The sequence below is a fragment of the Zeus faber genome (genome assembly GCF_960531495.2).
Source record: "Zeus faber genome assembly, chromosome: 1".
In the NCBI taxonomy this organism is placed as follows: Eukaryota; Metazoa; Chordata; class Actinopteri; order Zeiformes; family Zeidae; genus Zeus; species Zeus faber.
The window spans coordinates 53,838,643-53,855,546 of record NC_137193.1 but is presented as its reverse complement, the minus strand read 5'-3'; the positions used below and the strand labels follow the sequence as shown (position 1 = coordinate 53,855,546).

Below are 16,904 nucleotides of genomic sequence, written 5' to 3'. Positions count from 1 at the left end.
CTAAACAATAAGACATCACACTGCCATTACTTAGCCTGAGCTGTGCGCACCGGTCCTTCGGTGGCAGGAGCGGAGATGCTCCTACGGTTCGGAGACCAGCTGGGGCAGTGCTGGAGTGGCTCGGAGCCCAGCAGGGAGCGTGGAGGTTCTCCGCTGTGCGCCCCACGGAGCGATCCCCACCCTCATAACATTTCATGGTCTCCCATATGGGAAAAAAAGTCAATAACTTCTGATTTTGATTTTGGATTCTAAATTGGCTATGAAATGATCGAATGATACATGGATATTCGTGTGTATTAACACTCCAACGTCCATAACTCCTACGTGCGTGGCATCGCGCCAGTAAAGGGGTGAAAATTAGCGTGTCAACCCAGGTTTCCTGTTCACATCACATCCAATCAGAAGTGGAGCCGATTAAAACCTGTCTGTTGCAGGGTCATTCGACCTGGGACTAAAACCTTTCCTTTCCCACCGATGACAAATGCTGGATGTTAGCGGGTGTAACAGGGTTTTTATTTTTATTTATTTATTTATTTTTAACCTGTGCTTATTATTGTTACCGGGTTTTTGGTGCAGTGGGAAAGGGGTATAACAGTAGGAAGATGATACTGCAGCAGATCAAGTACAAAAGTGCAGGCATTTTCATTAAAAAACCGGACTAAACAAACGTAAAATACGACATACACGTATCTAGTCTGTTGGCCCCAATATAAACTGTATCTTTTGCAGACCATCTGCCAGCCTACTACAGTGTGTCTCACCCTGGCATCCATCCAGAGTGTGTGTACCACATAGCTCACCGGCAGAGCACTAGAATCAACAATGATTTTGACAAATTTGGAGATGACTTTTAACTTACTGCGTTTTCTATTAAACTATCCGTGAACGGTATATCAAGGCAATAGCATCAATAGCACACAGCGATTGCAATTAAGGGCAAACAAGTATAAATCTAATTTACCACACAACAGGGACTATACAAGCACAATTTTGAGGACAAACTTACAACTAAGCTCACACTTGGCATGCAAATCACCCTCTTTCACATAGAGAAGGGAAAAGTTTTGAAGAGACAATAACATATGGTCCCAATATCACAATAATTGTAACGTATGTACAGTCATTCCCTAATTTGTGGGACACTGCATCGGTATGATTTGAAGATAAGGGAGGACACCCCACCGGAGGGCACCCCACCCTGTGATCTGCCATCCTGAGACTGTGCTTAAACCTAGAGATCAGACACCCCTAATCTCCATTGTCCTGTCCTGGGTAGACAGGATCGCACCACGGCCCACTTTAACAAGCAGTGCCATCTGCAGAGTCACAGATGGTCCCCACAATATGGGGACCACAGGTCCCTACTTTCAGTTACAGGGTTAACCTGATAGGATCTGGTTATGATCATACAACTGTATAAGACCCCACACAGACAGTGAGAAAAGATTAGTTCAACAAAAAAAACAAAAACAGAAACTGTTTCTGACCTTGCTGAGTCATAACAATATTGACTGGTGCAGAGTTGTATATTTATATTTAAATCCACACAAACATCATGGATAGTTTTCCGTGAAATCCTGATAACTTTCTCTGGAGCCTGCTGTTTTCTTTGCTGACCTTCAGTCTGCAACCTGGATTCCTTTCAACAATCTGCAGATGCCATTGATTATGTTGTTACTCTCATACGTCAGTGTGAAGTCCACTTTGATCCACCTCTCTGTGTTCCCCTTCAAACTTTCCTTCCAAAAACATACACAGAACACCTTTATACACACGTTAATATAGGTCTCTGAGGTCCCCAAAACATGTTTTTAAAGTTTTTTTTGCTGAACATACCACTTAGATTATGCATTCTAGCCATTCTAACATACCTCTATACCATCAAGTTCCAAAACAGGCTGTTTTTTGGTGGGAGGAGCCCACTTCCCGAGGCCCAGAGTTCTGTGAGCCAATGGGGTTTAAACGCAAGTTCTGGGTTCTGTGAGTCAATGGCATTTGAGCATGGCTTCCAGGTTTTGTTGTTTTACTTTGCTTTACTTGCTTTTACTTTACTTGCTTTACTTTACTCTGTAACTTTAACTGATTTCACCTTATCGGTCCACCAAAATCTGTATCTGAATGCATTTGAGGCAAGAAATATGCAATCCAGTTGCTGAATCATCACTCATATTAGATCTACAAGGCCTAATTTAAATGTAAGTTCCGACTTTTCGTTGCCGTGCTCCAAGCTTGTGGATAACACGGACACTGCACCGTGACGCACCAAGATTTTTTGTTTCATGTAAGCGTCGGAAAATAAAATAAAATAAATAAATACATCTACAATAAAAACACTGAATTATTTTTTACTTACTTTTCCACCGTCTGCAGTTTCTTTACGGACGGTTGGTATTTATTCCTCTTTCTTTAAAAAAATGTGTTTGTTGAGTTACTCAGATGTTTTCTGACAAAGGTTGCCCACAAAAAACTGAGAGACCAAAACTGACAGAGTGAGTATTTCATAATAGGTCCCGTTTAAAACACTGTTGTTGTAGCTCATCCACAACAGTGTCAACCCTGTATAAATTAACAAGGGAGGCCATTGAGTCAACAAGGAAAAACATATTTATGACAGGAATAAATGGGAGTCAGCGGAATGATGAATATGAGATTTCCATCACAAGCATTTGGTTGGAGAAGTAACAAACAGTAGGATCGTAAACTTGTAAATATTCAGAGACACACTTTGAGGACACATGCAGTAAGATAAAGGTTGCACACAAATTGAAGGCAATGAATATGTCCTGCCACACGGGTTCAATTGGGCCATTTCTTCCTTTAGCTGAGGCGCTGCCATGGTAACCGCCTAGACAGAACTAAATGGAGACTTCCTGCTGGCGTACTTAAGGCAGGTGCTGTGACCCTGACCCCTTGCTGCCAAGTGGCTGGCAGGCGCTTCCCAGACGATATCCTAGCAAGGAAGCTGTGACCCTGGCCTGGAGCTGGAGCGCAGGGGGCTGGAACGCGCAGCTATGGGTTTTTATCAATACTCCCCAGCATTGTGTCCCTCAATGAAGGCGTAATGACTCTCACAAAACTTCCCAGCGGCCAGCCAGCTGGTGTGTCTCCTGCATGTACAATGAAATCTGTAAGGGGAGACCCTATTCCCAACTCCCGTCTGTTTTGGTGCGGTATCCATTCAAGGCTTGCTCTCAATTTAATTTGCACAGATGCTTTCCCCCATAGCTTTGCATATCAGACAGCCAAGTTTCCCTGATCCCCTCTCTTCTACTCTCATCCTCTAATGCATCTAAACTTTATCCTTGTGAAGAAGCTCCTGGTGGGAAATGCGGCCGCTGTTTTGGCAAACAGAGCAATGTTTGTTGTACCCACACCATGCAGGGATTCAGCTCTTGGCTGTGAAGAAGTGACAACTGACTCTGAGAATAATGTGCCGTCTGAGGAAAATGATTGTGCCACATCCAGCCGCACTAACAAACATCACATAGTGTATTTCAGAATACGGACTGCGCTGCAGCATCCAATTCAATTCATTACTCTAGGGAGTGTATATGTTTCATGCATCCCACCAATTGCTTGATGACGCATGTGCTGTTCACCATAACTCAGGCCATTGGTTTGACACTAATCCAGTGTGCCTCAAAGTACCATCATTAGCCCCAGTGGGAATCAAAGCCCTCGCCCTGGCACAGTAATGTCAGGCTTTGCTATTAAAGCTACACAGTGTCATGCTGGGAAAATATATAGCCGAAATACAGCAAACGGCACAAATCTGTACATTACTTTTGGTCAGTAGGCAGTTTTCTTATTTTCTTTATAGGATCTGTACAATTGGTCTCATAAAATTCTAGACTAGGTTTTATCAGAAATCATGTAAAGATGTCAGGCGAAGTAGCAGCAGCAGCATGGGGAGTTTGGAAGGAGAGAATGTTTTATTAAACATCTCAGCTTCCCGCACAGTAAAAGGACGTGCGCACTCATAAACACACAAAAGTCTGGTTACACTTTGGTGGTACTATTGGGAGTTTGTGGGCGGAGTAACTGTGAATTAAAGTCCTGCCGCTAATGAAAGACACCTTCCCCGGTGTTACAAGCACCAGACTTGGCTGAGTGTCAACAGATGAAGCTTATCCATCTCTTAGCAGAGAGAGTCGAGCTGGTAATAACACGGCACCCCAAGGTATTTTCCACAGTGCACTGTCTCCAAGTAGCATTTTTGGACTTTAGGAATACTCTCTAGAGATGAGCTGATGTAGACAAGCCCACACCACACTGATCCCGCAATAGTCTGCAACTAGGGTCAACAGCCTTTGGACTTCCCATAAATGACTCACCGTGAGAAAGCTGTTCCTAATAACTGTTTTTCCAGTGTCTGGCAGTGAATACATAAAAAAAACACAAGACTATAAAAAAAAATTGAAACATTGCTTAAACATGACAAAAAAAGTCTTATCTGAAATAATGTTCACTGTATATGTATTCAAATGAGGAATGTTAACGATATTCAGCATAAATCTCAAATAGCTTCCGAATGAATAGCTTGCACTGAAAGAGCCGAAAGATCATATTTCAAATCATAACAAAAACATTTCTGCTCGCAGTGATGACCTCTGGCCCTGCCACCGCTGTGATCGTTATACACCTGTTATGCAGCAACATGAAAGGATTACCCAAATACCAAACTCTGTATGAAGCCACTTTTGTTCTTGAAAATCTTCAGAGCAGACTGGTTTGCCATTCATCCCTTATACTCACTGGAGCCACGATTCTTAATACAGTTGCCAAAATAATAACAATAGGAGCAGAGCATGTATTATATCCAGAGACTACATTTTCAGACTGTTCTATTTTTCCCCTAAATGTTTTTTGTTCTGGTCAATAAGTGCATAATTCTATTCAAAGAAACTAAGTATTTAAATGTGGAGATGTTCCATTTCTTGTTTTTGTCTTTTTCCACAAGGGCGAGAAAAGAAAGGAAAATAATGCGCACATCATTGGTATAACAATGTATCAAGCTCCTTATTTGCTTTGTGGTGGCAAGTTGCCTGGTGCGGATGTTGTGCCCAGATAGACTGGGCACAACATCACAATAGCTGATGGGTGCTTTGATGGAAGATTAAAAGGAAAAACAGGCTTTGGCTAGAAAGTTTTAATTGGTGTATCTGTTCTGCAAGCTTTCACCACCACTCACATGGTGGTGGGGGTTCACCGCCCGTTCCCTTTTTGCTGAGTGCTCATTCTATTGAAAGGAAATATTCAACCAGGGTAGATTTGTGCCCCTTCCCAGCCTAAACTCATACCCACTCCAAACCAATTTCATTTTTCATCCCTGCCCGTTATATACTGTATACGTGCCAACTCTCAGCTTCTACTGGTAAATATCGAGAAACACAGGAACAAGCCGCCACTGTGTTCAACATTAGTTAATTAGTGCATCATTTATTTTCTATGTCTGGCCATGTACAGAGATGGTATTTTATATTTTTTCATCATGACGCCATGTGCACAAAGCATGGCAAGATTGTGGGCATTGTGGCTATATTTTATATCACATCTATATTTTCCAAAAGTTGGACTTTTGCTCTACAGTGTCTGTACATAGAAAGAAAATACATATAAAACTCCTACCAACAGATGTTTACCATAATTGAAAATTTGGAAAAATTCAACCTTATTCTTTTGCAAACATGATCAATGTTAAATATGATTTTTAACAACCAGTTTTAAAGTTGTTATGCCGGGTGGGAAGGTTTGGAACTTCAACTCTTTATGGCCCGTAATCGCTGTTGAAGAAAGAACAAAAACGTGTCTTGTTCAATACATGTTTCCAGTGCTCGGATGTCAGTGGAAGTCCCCTCTAAGCAAGAACTCCCAGACGACCACTTTGACGGCAAAGTTCAAATTGGTAATAGGATCTCGCTTTAGCGCAAGCAATCCGTTTCTTAAAGGTATATTGAATGGGTGGATAGGCAGTTCTTATTTCGCCAATTTTAAAATGAAATCTGGGATAGTGAAGAAGCAGCCGTAACAACATATACAATACAATGAGGGGTTTCCTGGGAAAACAGATCAGTGCTCTTGTCGCTTCAGGCTCTGTCATGGAATATTTGACGATTCATTTGACTGTGAAGTTCAGATGCATAAACATGTATTCCTTTGACTACTTTCCAAATTAAAGACAAGAAAATGATTCCCACGAACAAAAGCAATATTATGCTGAAGATGTAAAGTTAAGAGCACAGAATATCAAGTTTGTACAGAGTTAGTACACAGTACAGAAAGATTTCTATGTTGATATGTGAAGTTGTGAACCTGTGATGACAATTTTGAGCCACAGTAGAGAAATGAGTGCCAGAGAAAACACGCAGAAAAAGAGGGAAACGGAGAAACAGAGAAGAAAGAAAACTCAAGGAAAAAACAAAGGAAAGGAAACAGACAGAGAAACTGCGAGACTTCATGCACTCAGAGAAGGAGAAAGTATAAAAAATGCCTGAGGGAGAAGGGAAACAGAAATTGCTGGCAAAAAATAAAGAGAAGCAGGATGGCTCGGAAAAATCCTTGAGGATAAAATAATTGAAAGAAATGAGGAACAAGAGCCAATGCAGGAGGGTGAAATTGCATGTCTGCCAGAGCATGAAGAACAGGGGAGTGAGATGTAAAAGAGTAGTCTTATCAGGTTGACCTGGTCAGCCATGCCTGGGGAGACCTAGGGACAGTCACTATGCAACAACCATCTTATCTGGAGACCTAAATGTATGCACATCTGACAGAGAACTAGCACAGGTGAAGTAAAACTCAAAATCCTTCGGTGAAGCATTGGTGCAGCGGGAAGGAATCGCCATTGTTTCCTCATGCAGACAGATCTGAGAGGCTGGAGGACTAAGATGGTGTTTAAAAAAAATGAGCCCTGGATAGTGATTGTGCTCATGGGAAGAAAAGCTGTTTAAGTGACAATAAGCAGAGCACCAAGACTGCTGTATCCAGGTCAAGTGACGCTTGTTCGCAAACGCTTCACCAGCTTGCTAGACGGTGTGTTCCCTTATTTTCACAAAGTGTAAATCAGTGTGACATGTGAAGGCCAACAGGATGGTTGGGACACAGCAGGCAGCAGATAAGACAAAGCAGAGCAAGCCTGCCCTAAAAGGACTGAGATTGTCTGCAGAAAAGCTGGGTTTTAGCTTTCAGATTCAAGATTCAAGAGGTTTATTTGTCGCATACATATACATACAACACATACATATATGCAGTGAAATGTCATAGTTTTAGTTTTAGGTTGAAATGAATTAATGCAAAGGGGTGCGTTTTTGCAATGCCTTTGTTGATGTTTTGTCACATTTTGATCCAATGAATGTAAGGAAGCATTGCAGAATATTAAAAATCACACTACCCGACAGTATATAAAAAGATGATGTACTGTATGCGTATTTTTTAAATAAAATTAATGATCCGGGACATGATAACCAAGGTGCCTCGGATGATTAGGAAGATTTTAAAGAACAACGCATTCCAGTCCCACTTGTAGAATTAATAAGAAAAAAGTATTCATGTATTCAAAAATGTATGTAATCAACACGCACATGGCCTTCAGACCTTTCATTGTGCATGACCCTGATGCAGGCCGTGTGCCGAAACACGTTGATTTTTAACAAATACACTGTTCTTTTTAGTTTGACGAGTGTGGCCACAATCCTGTTATTTAAACCTGTTGCATTATTTCTAAAATAAATGTCACTTCTGAGGTGAAATGGGCTGAAGCTTGTGGTGGAAAATAATCAGGTGAGACCAAACACTGTTAAAGGCAATTATAAAATAAAAGATAATGGTGTGGTAAAGAGAAATGTAGACCAGATTCGAAAGATGTAATTCTGTTATTAACTTGATGGAGGCTGTCAAATTACTTGTATCATTAATAACTAACAAATAAACGAATGTTTACAAAGAGAAGAAAGACATTCACCTTTTTAATAGTATCGCAAACTAACTATAAATAGCTTAACTAATTGTGTGATGGCGGTATGATTTAAGAAACGTTCTTTCAACTTGAAAGCATCTCCCTGGATCATCCAGAGGCTCTCACATGGAGGTGAGGTGCAGGGAGTTCACATACCAGTCAAATCCCAGTCTAAACACCTGCATGGCAAGGACTGCCTTCACACAGACTTCCTGTTCAAATACCAACCCATTTTTCAACACATTGTCTTCGTGTCGTATTTCCCAAACCCTTAAACGTGTCTTATTTTCACATGAGAAGATCGTTTTACAATCATTTTGTCCATCAAGTTGTATCAGAGGAACCATCTCTTTGGTCCTTTTTGCTTAGGCCTATGAATTTTCGTCAATTACAGAGCTTGCTTTCTTCTGTCTCATACTCCCTTAGTGAACGTGCAGTAAGCGAGTCAGACTTAAGAGTTGAAGGTTTATCATCATATTACTTTTCATTGAATTTTCTCATCCTCTGCCTGCAAGAACCAGCCCAGATCCCGAAAGGGTAATTCCTTTGCGTAATGGGTAAGTCTGCCTTTGTGATGGGGGTGGGCTTTTGCAGAGGACCTGTATAGGATCACAAGAGCCGGGTGGGAGATCATATCATTTAAAGACTTGAGTTATGAGGAAACGCAGGCAGGTGGGCCAGCAGAGACAAGGTGCACAGATTGCTTGACAATACTTTTACTGCCCTGTGCTTGGTCAGTATTTCTTCAGGTTGCCATGGAAAGGGCTATTCCAGGGCCAGTCATTCACACATTCCACAGAAGAAGTAGAATTTAATTCACTTTAACTCAGAATCTATTATATCTTATGAAAGAAAAGCTGAAGTGTTCGATATATCAGATTTTTTTTTCCAAAAAGAAACTGGAAAATCATTTTTTTATTGTCAATCTGGAGTGGAAAATAATGCCTTTCATGATGCTGAAAAAGTATAGATGAGGTCATACAAATCATTTTTCAGTGGGTTATTTTTCAAAATAGTTTTTTGGGAGGGTTGAACTGCATGATCATGAAATAGTACAAAAGCTAAGTGTCGGGTAGGGCAGATAATAATTTGCCAGGAGGGCGGAGGTTGACTCAGTTAAGTTGTGATGTAACATTCTTTCTGTAAAATGCATGAATGGACAGCATGGTAACAGAACAAATGTAATAATAAAAAATAACTTAAAAATAAATGTATGTTATGTAGCTTGATGAGGATGTTTCCAATGGTTTATTTAAGTGTAGTGTAGTGTAGTGTGTGATACTATGATAAAATAAACTAGCCATGCATCCATGTATGGCTCACCTCCTCTGTGGTCAAGCATATAAAAAATCATTCTTTTGGTAGTCAAACCAGGACATAGTTAGTAGGTATTGCACATCCACTGACCTGTGACTTTACAGCGTAATGTCAAACGTTAAATCTACTCTAATTAGATGGACAACTATTTAGGACGTGAGTGATGGGCAGGGGAGGAGTGGCTGTGTTTACTCTTTTGTCTTTTCAGGGGACAGGAGGGGGTTGGGAGGTCAGGGGGCTTTTGAGGTCAGGGGTAAATGACTCTGCCCCACCTTTTCTTTAAGACATGCTTATTGTCCTTTGGTGCCTTGTACCCAGCACTCACAACTCCATATAGAGTCAAGAGTAGTGGGGGGCGTTGTTTAACAAACTGAACCATTACACTGGGGATTCTTGTGGGTGTGTCAGAGTGTGCGCGTGTGCGTGTGCGCGTGTGCGTGTGTGCGTGTGTGTGTGTGTGTGTGTGTGTGTGTGTGTGTGTGTGCATGCGTCCAATTACATGCATGATGGAAGTCCATCACGGAATGCAACTTTAGAAAAGCTGGTGCAGAAACAATCTCCACTGAACAAATATACATGTTTGGTAAATCTAAAGCTAAATATCAGGTAAGTCAGATCTGATAAACCAAATAAAAGAAAATTAGAACATAAGCCATTCAATAAAGATTTTTTCATACAATAAACTATTCCACAACACATTAATGTTATCCTATTTACCTGAAAACACAAGGTACACCAGCGTGAGTGGTGATCTTCAGAGGCACACATTCAGAAGCACTTGCCCTCACCCAAGGTCTCGCCACAGGAATGTACATAAGTCACTCACACACACATTTCCCCCAGGCCAAAAACATAAACTTTGCTTTTTAACAAAATGCCTCTTTTCATAAACAAGCACACCTTCGGCCTTCTCTGGGTCACCTCTTTTCCATCTCACCCTCCCATAATCACAGCAGTCAGTCAGCCCAATTTAGGGAGCATGTGTGGGGTACAAGGTCCCAGAAGTGCAAGCAAGCATTGTGGTTTCCTGGTCGCTGGCTTTTTGGAATGCTTGACTTGACAGAATGCTTCAGCAGAAACCACTTCAATGGCAGGCCAGGCAATCCACAAAGAGCAGAGGTGCTGAGAAGCACACAAATTTAATGGAGTCCGCAGAGCCCACTGAAACGGTACTTTTAATAGTAATAACAGCTACTAATTTCAATGTCAAACATTCATTAAAAGTAATTTTCTGGTAATGACATATTTAATACTTTTGTACTACTACTTTTGTACTACCTTCAATCCCCTGTCACCATCCAGACAACTCCTCCAATATGGGGGCCACATTGGCCTACAGGCGGAAGAAAGGTTGAAAAATGACATCAGCTCCGAGAGATTCAAATGAAAACACCACGTTGAAGCATCAAGACTGTCTACATCCTCCGCTTGTCTCGAAAGAGGGGATTGGAGTAGGAGTGAGTGAGGAAGTCTTTGAAATCTACTCTATAATTAACAGAGGTAGTATGTCAGTGGCAGGTTGTCTAGACCTGCTGAAATATGCCTACAGTTGTGATAATGAAAGAGAAAAAGAGACGAGGGGATGTCTGCCCTATCATAAAATCTGATCTGGGATGCACTGTGTTTCTTTGTCGTAGTGATTTAAAACCCCCATGTCTTTCTTTCCCTCTCGTTCCCCTCTCTTTAACCAAGCCTGATAACTTCAAGGGTCTGTTCACGCATGTTTGCATAATCTTTAAAAATGTAGGTCTACGTATAAGTTATGCCGATACCCTAATACCTCTCATTTCACATCAAAATTAAATATTTAGGAAAAATACTTGCATGACTCGAAGTCATTACAGAAATCATCACATGGCTCTATGAGTTTTGATGGACACCGGTCATGTGCCACTGACCTAGTACGTTGTATGTCAACATTGCCCAATTATAGACATGGTTTCAAAGGAATATCTCTATGGGGAAAATGAATCGTCTCTGTCGTTATCTGTGTTATTGCGCGTATTTAAGTCTTTGGGTGTTTTTTAATCTGCACGTGTCTCTCTTCAAAGTTCAAAGTTCAAAGTGTTTTATTTGTCAAGTGTACAGTACAACACAAGGTCATTCGGTACAATGAAATTCTTAGGGCATGACAGGCAACAACTACGAAGCGGGCATAAAAAGATTAAATAACAAGGCAAAGATAAGGAGGAAATAATTTTTTTTTAATAAAATAAGTCGAATATAAAAAATATCTTATGGCACTTGGTCCATCAGGTTCTAAACGTTTTCAAGTTGAAACAGTAATTTTGCAAGTAACAAACTAAGCGTTTTGGCACAGAAAGTTTGTGCTAGGATTCCACTTTTGTTTTCTCTTGAAGGAGCAGAATGAGCTGCCAGAGTGACTGAATGCAAAAACTGCATCTTTTGCTTAACGATTGATCACGGTTGCTTGATTTGCACTAATTTATACTGTAAATATTTAGCTTAAATCATATGTTTGTCATTAATGGTAATCATTTTAGTTACTTAAAATGGTTAGCTTTTCATTGTCGATTTCCTTTTTTCTTAGATTTCACTCGATTGGCATGATAACACACTAAAATTTTACAATTAATCTCGGAAAAGAGAGTGTAGAAGGTAGTTCTTACTTGACACCCATAAAAAAAATTCCCTTTTTTTGCAAAAACAAATAGCATATGCTTGTGCCCTGCCTGCTTACAAGGTTGGTTTCACTATAAAAATGAAAATGAAAAAAGGTGAAATGGCATTTTAACCACAGCAAACTTGTTTGTTTTATTTTAATCAGAATCAGAATCAGAAATACTTTAATAATCCCAGAGGGAAATTAATTAAAAAATTAAGGAAGGAAAGGAAATTAAATGACAGTAAACATACATCATCAAATAGCAACTACTGAAATTGCACAAAACAATGTTTAATTCATAGCAGATGATCCATTTTCTTGTTTATCCATACATCATGGTAATTTGGAACTCAATACTGAGGGGAGATTGTCCACAGTGCAAGGTACATAACTACTTCTCATGGGAATGCCCAACATTATTAACAGTTGTGAAGATATAAAACCCTGTGTGAAAATTCTGAAAATGTTAATAGCATGACACAAACATAATTAGTTAAATGCCCCCTCTAACCAAATATGTTTTCAGTTTATTTTTACATGATTTTGGATCCTTCTTTATCTGTGGACCTTAACTGCATGATGATTATTGCGGAATGACAAAATGTCCTACTATTGTGTGGTGTGAACAGCATGTATGAACTGACAAACCATGTATATTTCAGCTCACCATTATCCATGCTGTGTAATACATTTCTACATTGATTGACATTGAACTTACACTGTGTTTGCATTGATTCACATGGACAACCGCACTTAGCAAATCAAAGTCACAGTAATGGCTGGACTCGTTCAGGGGGCTGTGAGTAGGATAATGTAGATATCTGGGCCAGCTCCAATAGCTCTACACCTATCCCTCCACCCGCTCTGCTGGCCACTGAGAATGAGGACAAAGGCACTGAAGAGAAGGTAAACACAAAACCAAAATGCATGGTGGATATTATCACTGCAGGTGTTGTTTCAGAGGGGCACACTGATCCATACAACATTTGAGGCCAAGATCAGCTTTTAGCTTGTATTATGCAAAGAAGTGGAAAGATATAGCTGACCCAGTCTATGGCACGATCTTGTATATACAGTATATTACAAATTAGTAAATATGGTGGTCCAAATGGGCCAAAAACAAAGAAGCAATTGAGCTATTGCATTATATATCATGATGGTTCTGGACTTAATGGGCTTAATGGAACAAATGGGATAACCACTTGATATATATTTCCCCTAAGATGGCAATTAACATGTCTCACATCCATAAAAGATGATCTATTCAACAAGACGAAAACAACATTTTAACGTCCAAAGACATAATTCAAGCTGGAATTTAGAGATACAGACCTATGCCTGGCCTGGCTGCCGAAACAATTAACAACTCAAAATAGGCCACATTGCAACTGCCAATTTCTCTTTGGTCTGCTCTCTGTAAAATGTAAGATACACATTGTTGATGTCCAACACACATTTTAAACATACCTACCTATTTTTTCACAAGATGGAAAAATAAATGGCCCAGCTCAAGTTAATTCAAAAACCTGGAACAAATGTTTAACATTTCTTCATATAAAATAGGGCGGTAATTTCAGTCCTTGTTGATTTCAATCTTCAGACATTGCCAGCCAATGCAACATAAGCTGTTGTTGACTGTGTACCCTCTGGTTTGCTGATCCTCTAAAAGAGGGAGTATCGATAAAAGAGATGGTGGGAGAAACTTGGAGAGGAGTTATTGAATATTTCCTTCTCAGGAATTCCAAGCCCTCTCGTCTTCTCGATTCAGTGTTCAGTGGTGGTGTCTGGCATAACCTTGTGTCGGGAATTTTGCACGCCTTTAGCCATGTGCTTTTGGATGAGAAAGCCAGAAAAGGCCCCAAAATACATTATGGCTCCCGGGACATATTCAACCAGTGTAATTCAAAACATATCCAAGTGCTCTAGCCAATAATATGCTTAATCAAGTGCCCGGGCTCTTTGAAAGGGTCTGAGGGGAGCGCAACACACCCACTGATGGAGTGTCACAGGGCAGCAGTCAAAACACAAGTGGGAGGGATTCACGCCAGGCGCCTGCTGTGGGTGGGTGTGTGTTTTGGGGACGGTGTCTGAGTGTTAATGTGATGTGAAAAGCGGGTAGAGACAGAGAGCGACAGAGAGGGGGAAACAGTAACTAGGAATCTTTTTATTTTGTTTTTTTACTTAAGCAACAAAGGGCGCCCTTGCTTAAGGACATGGTTCTTGTTATTTTCCTATCTAAATGAAAACCATTTGCGAGTAATCAGTATAAGTCACTGAGCAAGTATTCCCACGTAATAGAAATAAATGTCTATATGACATGAAGTGAGAGGGAGAAGGTGCCTGAGATGCTTCACTTAAAGCCAGCAATGTTGTTTGATCTAATTGTGCGAGCATCCTGCAAAAACCAGCATACACATATCACCACACTGGGAAAAGAGTGGTAATTACTATTTTATGCACCCTGGGGATTGGTGGCTAGTGCTATGAACCGATGCATGTGAAATAGGCAAACTTGTAAAAAAAGACAGGTTTAACAATGTCCCACAAACTTATTTTGTGTGATATTATGTCAAGAGCTGTGTCCTCCAGTGGTCACTTCCCAGGAGAATAATGTAGCCGTACTACAAAAGCTCACACCACCCACACTGAACTGCTCCATTTACACTAATTGTCATTCAGATTAGGGAGGGGGCCCTGTTGTTTTGGGATGCTTGTGAGCCATTAATATTAAAAGAACAATTAAGATGAATTAGGCTTTGCCAGGCAAAGTGGTGACATGGTAACACAGCAAGAGCACCCTCTCAAAGACATCATCTTATATGCATGACCCTATTCACTGGAAACTAGAAGTAGTAAGGTCAGTTGAATTTGAATATTTACACCTCACGCAGAGTGGGAAGAGTGGGGTTTGTGGTAAGAATAAGTGTAAAAAAAACAGCATGTAATTGCATATTTAAAACATAATGTCATGTCATGTCAATGCAGAATGGGACTGTCTAATCCGCTACAGCAAAGCAGCATGCAGGGTTCTTCACATGATAGGCCTATTCCCTCTAATAAACGTGATGAATACAAACTCAGGGAAGTTGATAAATGTGAGTCGGCGAGGTAAGAAGAGAAGACCAGGCGTGTTTTTACCATTTTGACCTTTTACAACACTGCTTTAGAGGAGTCTGTCTTTCTCTATTTGCGTTGTGGTCTTTATGAGGGGAGCTGCCAAATACCCAGGGGGTGAACTGATCCATCCACAGACCACAGGAAGCAGAGCTCGACAAACATGCAAAGGCCTGTATGGTCTAAACTGGGCGTGACAAACAGCCTGCAGAAAATGAGGTACAACTTTGTACCTTTACACATTTTCTGTCGGGCAGGTGGTGCCCTGCAAGGACCAAATTTGCACAAATTTGTCACCAGGACAAGCCATCGTACCCCTATAGCTACAATGGTGCACTTTATTTACTAAGAGTGTCTAAGAAAAGTCTGGGTTCACAGGGTAAGCAGACTCCAAATAAAATGCACATCACACAATCATGCATCACCAAAGCAAACATAAGCCCAAGAAACTGCAGAGGGGGCAGAGAGAAGAGTGAAGAATGGATCAAAGCCCACATGCTGAGCAATCATCAGCATTTATTATACACCTTGGCAGCTAACAACAGTATGGTACTGGGAGAAACTTACAAACACACATTTAGACACCTGAACAATGTGGTCCCCTACAACAGACACTGTCAGACACTTTGGAACAAACCGCCTCACTAGATAGCTAAAACTTCCCCCACTGGACTGTTGGTAGTATGTGTGTTATAATAGTATGCTACACATTTTAGGCTCCAAATTGTGAAAATTACACCAGGGCTGTCACCGGGATGAATGGGAGAAACTACAAGCATTGGTATCATTTGCCCAGTCTCGTCTCACGGTGTTCTGTCACTGTTATAAATGTTTGTTTAGAAAAACGTGCGCCTGAAACCCCAACACACCCCCGGAGCTCAACAGAATGAAAGCAGCAGCGGGACTCCAAAATAACACACTTTTCAGGAGTTTGTATTATATTTAAAGCGAAGTAGTTAGACTGGTCTCAAGCCAACGCATAATAAGTTGCTCCGCGTTCCGTGCGGACAGTGAGGTACTCACGCACTGGCTCCTGCTTGGGGTCCAGCACGGAGCCGGCGTGCTGCAGTTTGGCTATCTTGTTCTGGAGTCCTCGGACCCGGTGGCCGGTCGATACGATGTCGTCCTCCAGCTCCTGGAAGAGGGAGCAGGCGTGCCGGGCCAGGTCCGACAGCTGTCGCAGGGTCCGCGATAGAGCCACGTTACTGATGGAGCACAGGTCCTCCAGCGGGAAGCCGTCCCCGTGCGGGACCGCACGCCGGCACAGGAGCTGGGGCTCGACGGCTCTCTTGGCGAAGGGCATCTTGTCGTTGTTGTTGACGGGACTGCGAATAATAATCCAACGGAAAACGGACTCAGGAGTGAGTCAACAGAGGAAAAAGTTATTAATGCCTTCCCCACCCCCCCCCACCCCTCCCCGCCACCGCCAGCCCCTAATCCAGTTTTTCAGTGTTCAGCCGTGGACAGCCCCATCGCTCCTGTGAGGGAAACGCATAGTTGTGGAGGACTCTCCCCGCTCTCCCGCCGCTGCTACGTGCCCGTGTGCTCTCCAGCGCTCCACACTGGAGGTGGTTTTTAAAAGGGGGCGGGGCCAAAACCCGGGCCGGCGGTCTTACTGGATCACTGGATCCGGACTGCACGGCACGTGCTCTCCCACCGGCCCACCAATATACGTCAACGTGTATTTATGTGTGCGTTTAACTTTTTATTTCGTTACTATTTTTTATTTGTATTCATACTTTCCCCGTTCGTACTACTCTCTATTTGCGCAAGCCTGCACGACGTTCCTACTTGTTGTCAGAAGGTGAATTGTTGATACGGAGATTTATTGTTGTTATAATTTTTTTTTAATTCATTTTCAAGTTTATTGGTTGTTTTTTTTTCCCCACCTATTTT

The 16,904-nt window shown here is 41.5% G+C and overlaps 1 protein-coding gene across 1 annotated transcript in view; it reads right to left on the bottom strand.

Moving 5' to 3' along the window:
* Positions 1–16,311, bottom strand: part of nhsa (Nance-Horan syndrome a (congenital cataracts and dental anomalies)) — a gene marked incomplete at both ends in the record, with an annotated part of 56,547 nt that extends 40,236 nt beyond the window's left edge. The window contains one exon of the mRNA XM_079997508.1: positions 16,032–16,311. Coding sequence (XP_079853634.1) covers positions 16,032–16,311 — 280 coding nt within the window. The remainder of the gene's footprint in view (positions 1–16,031) is intronic.
* Between the last annotated feature and the right edge of the window lie 593 nt (positions 16,312–16,904).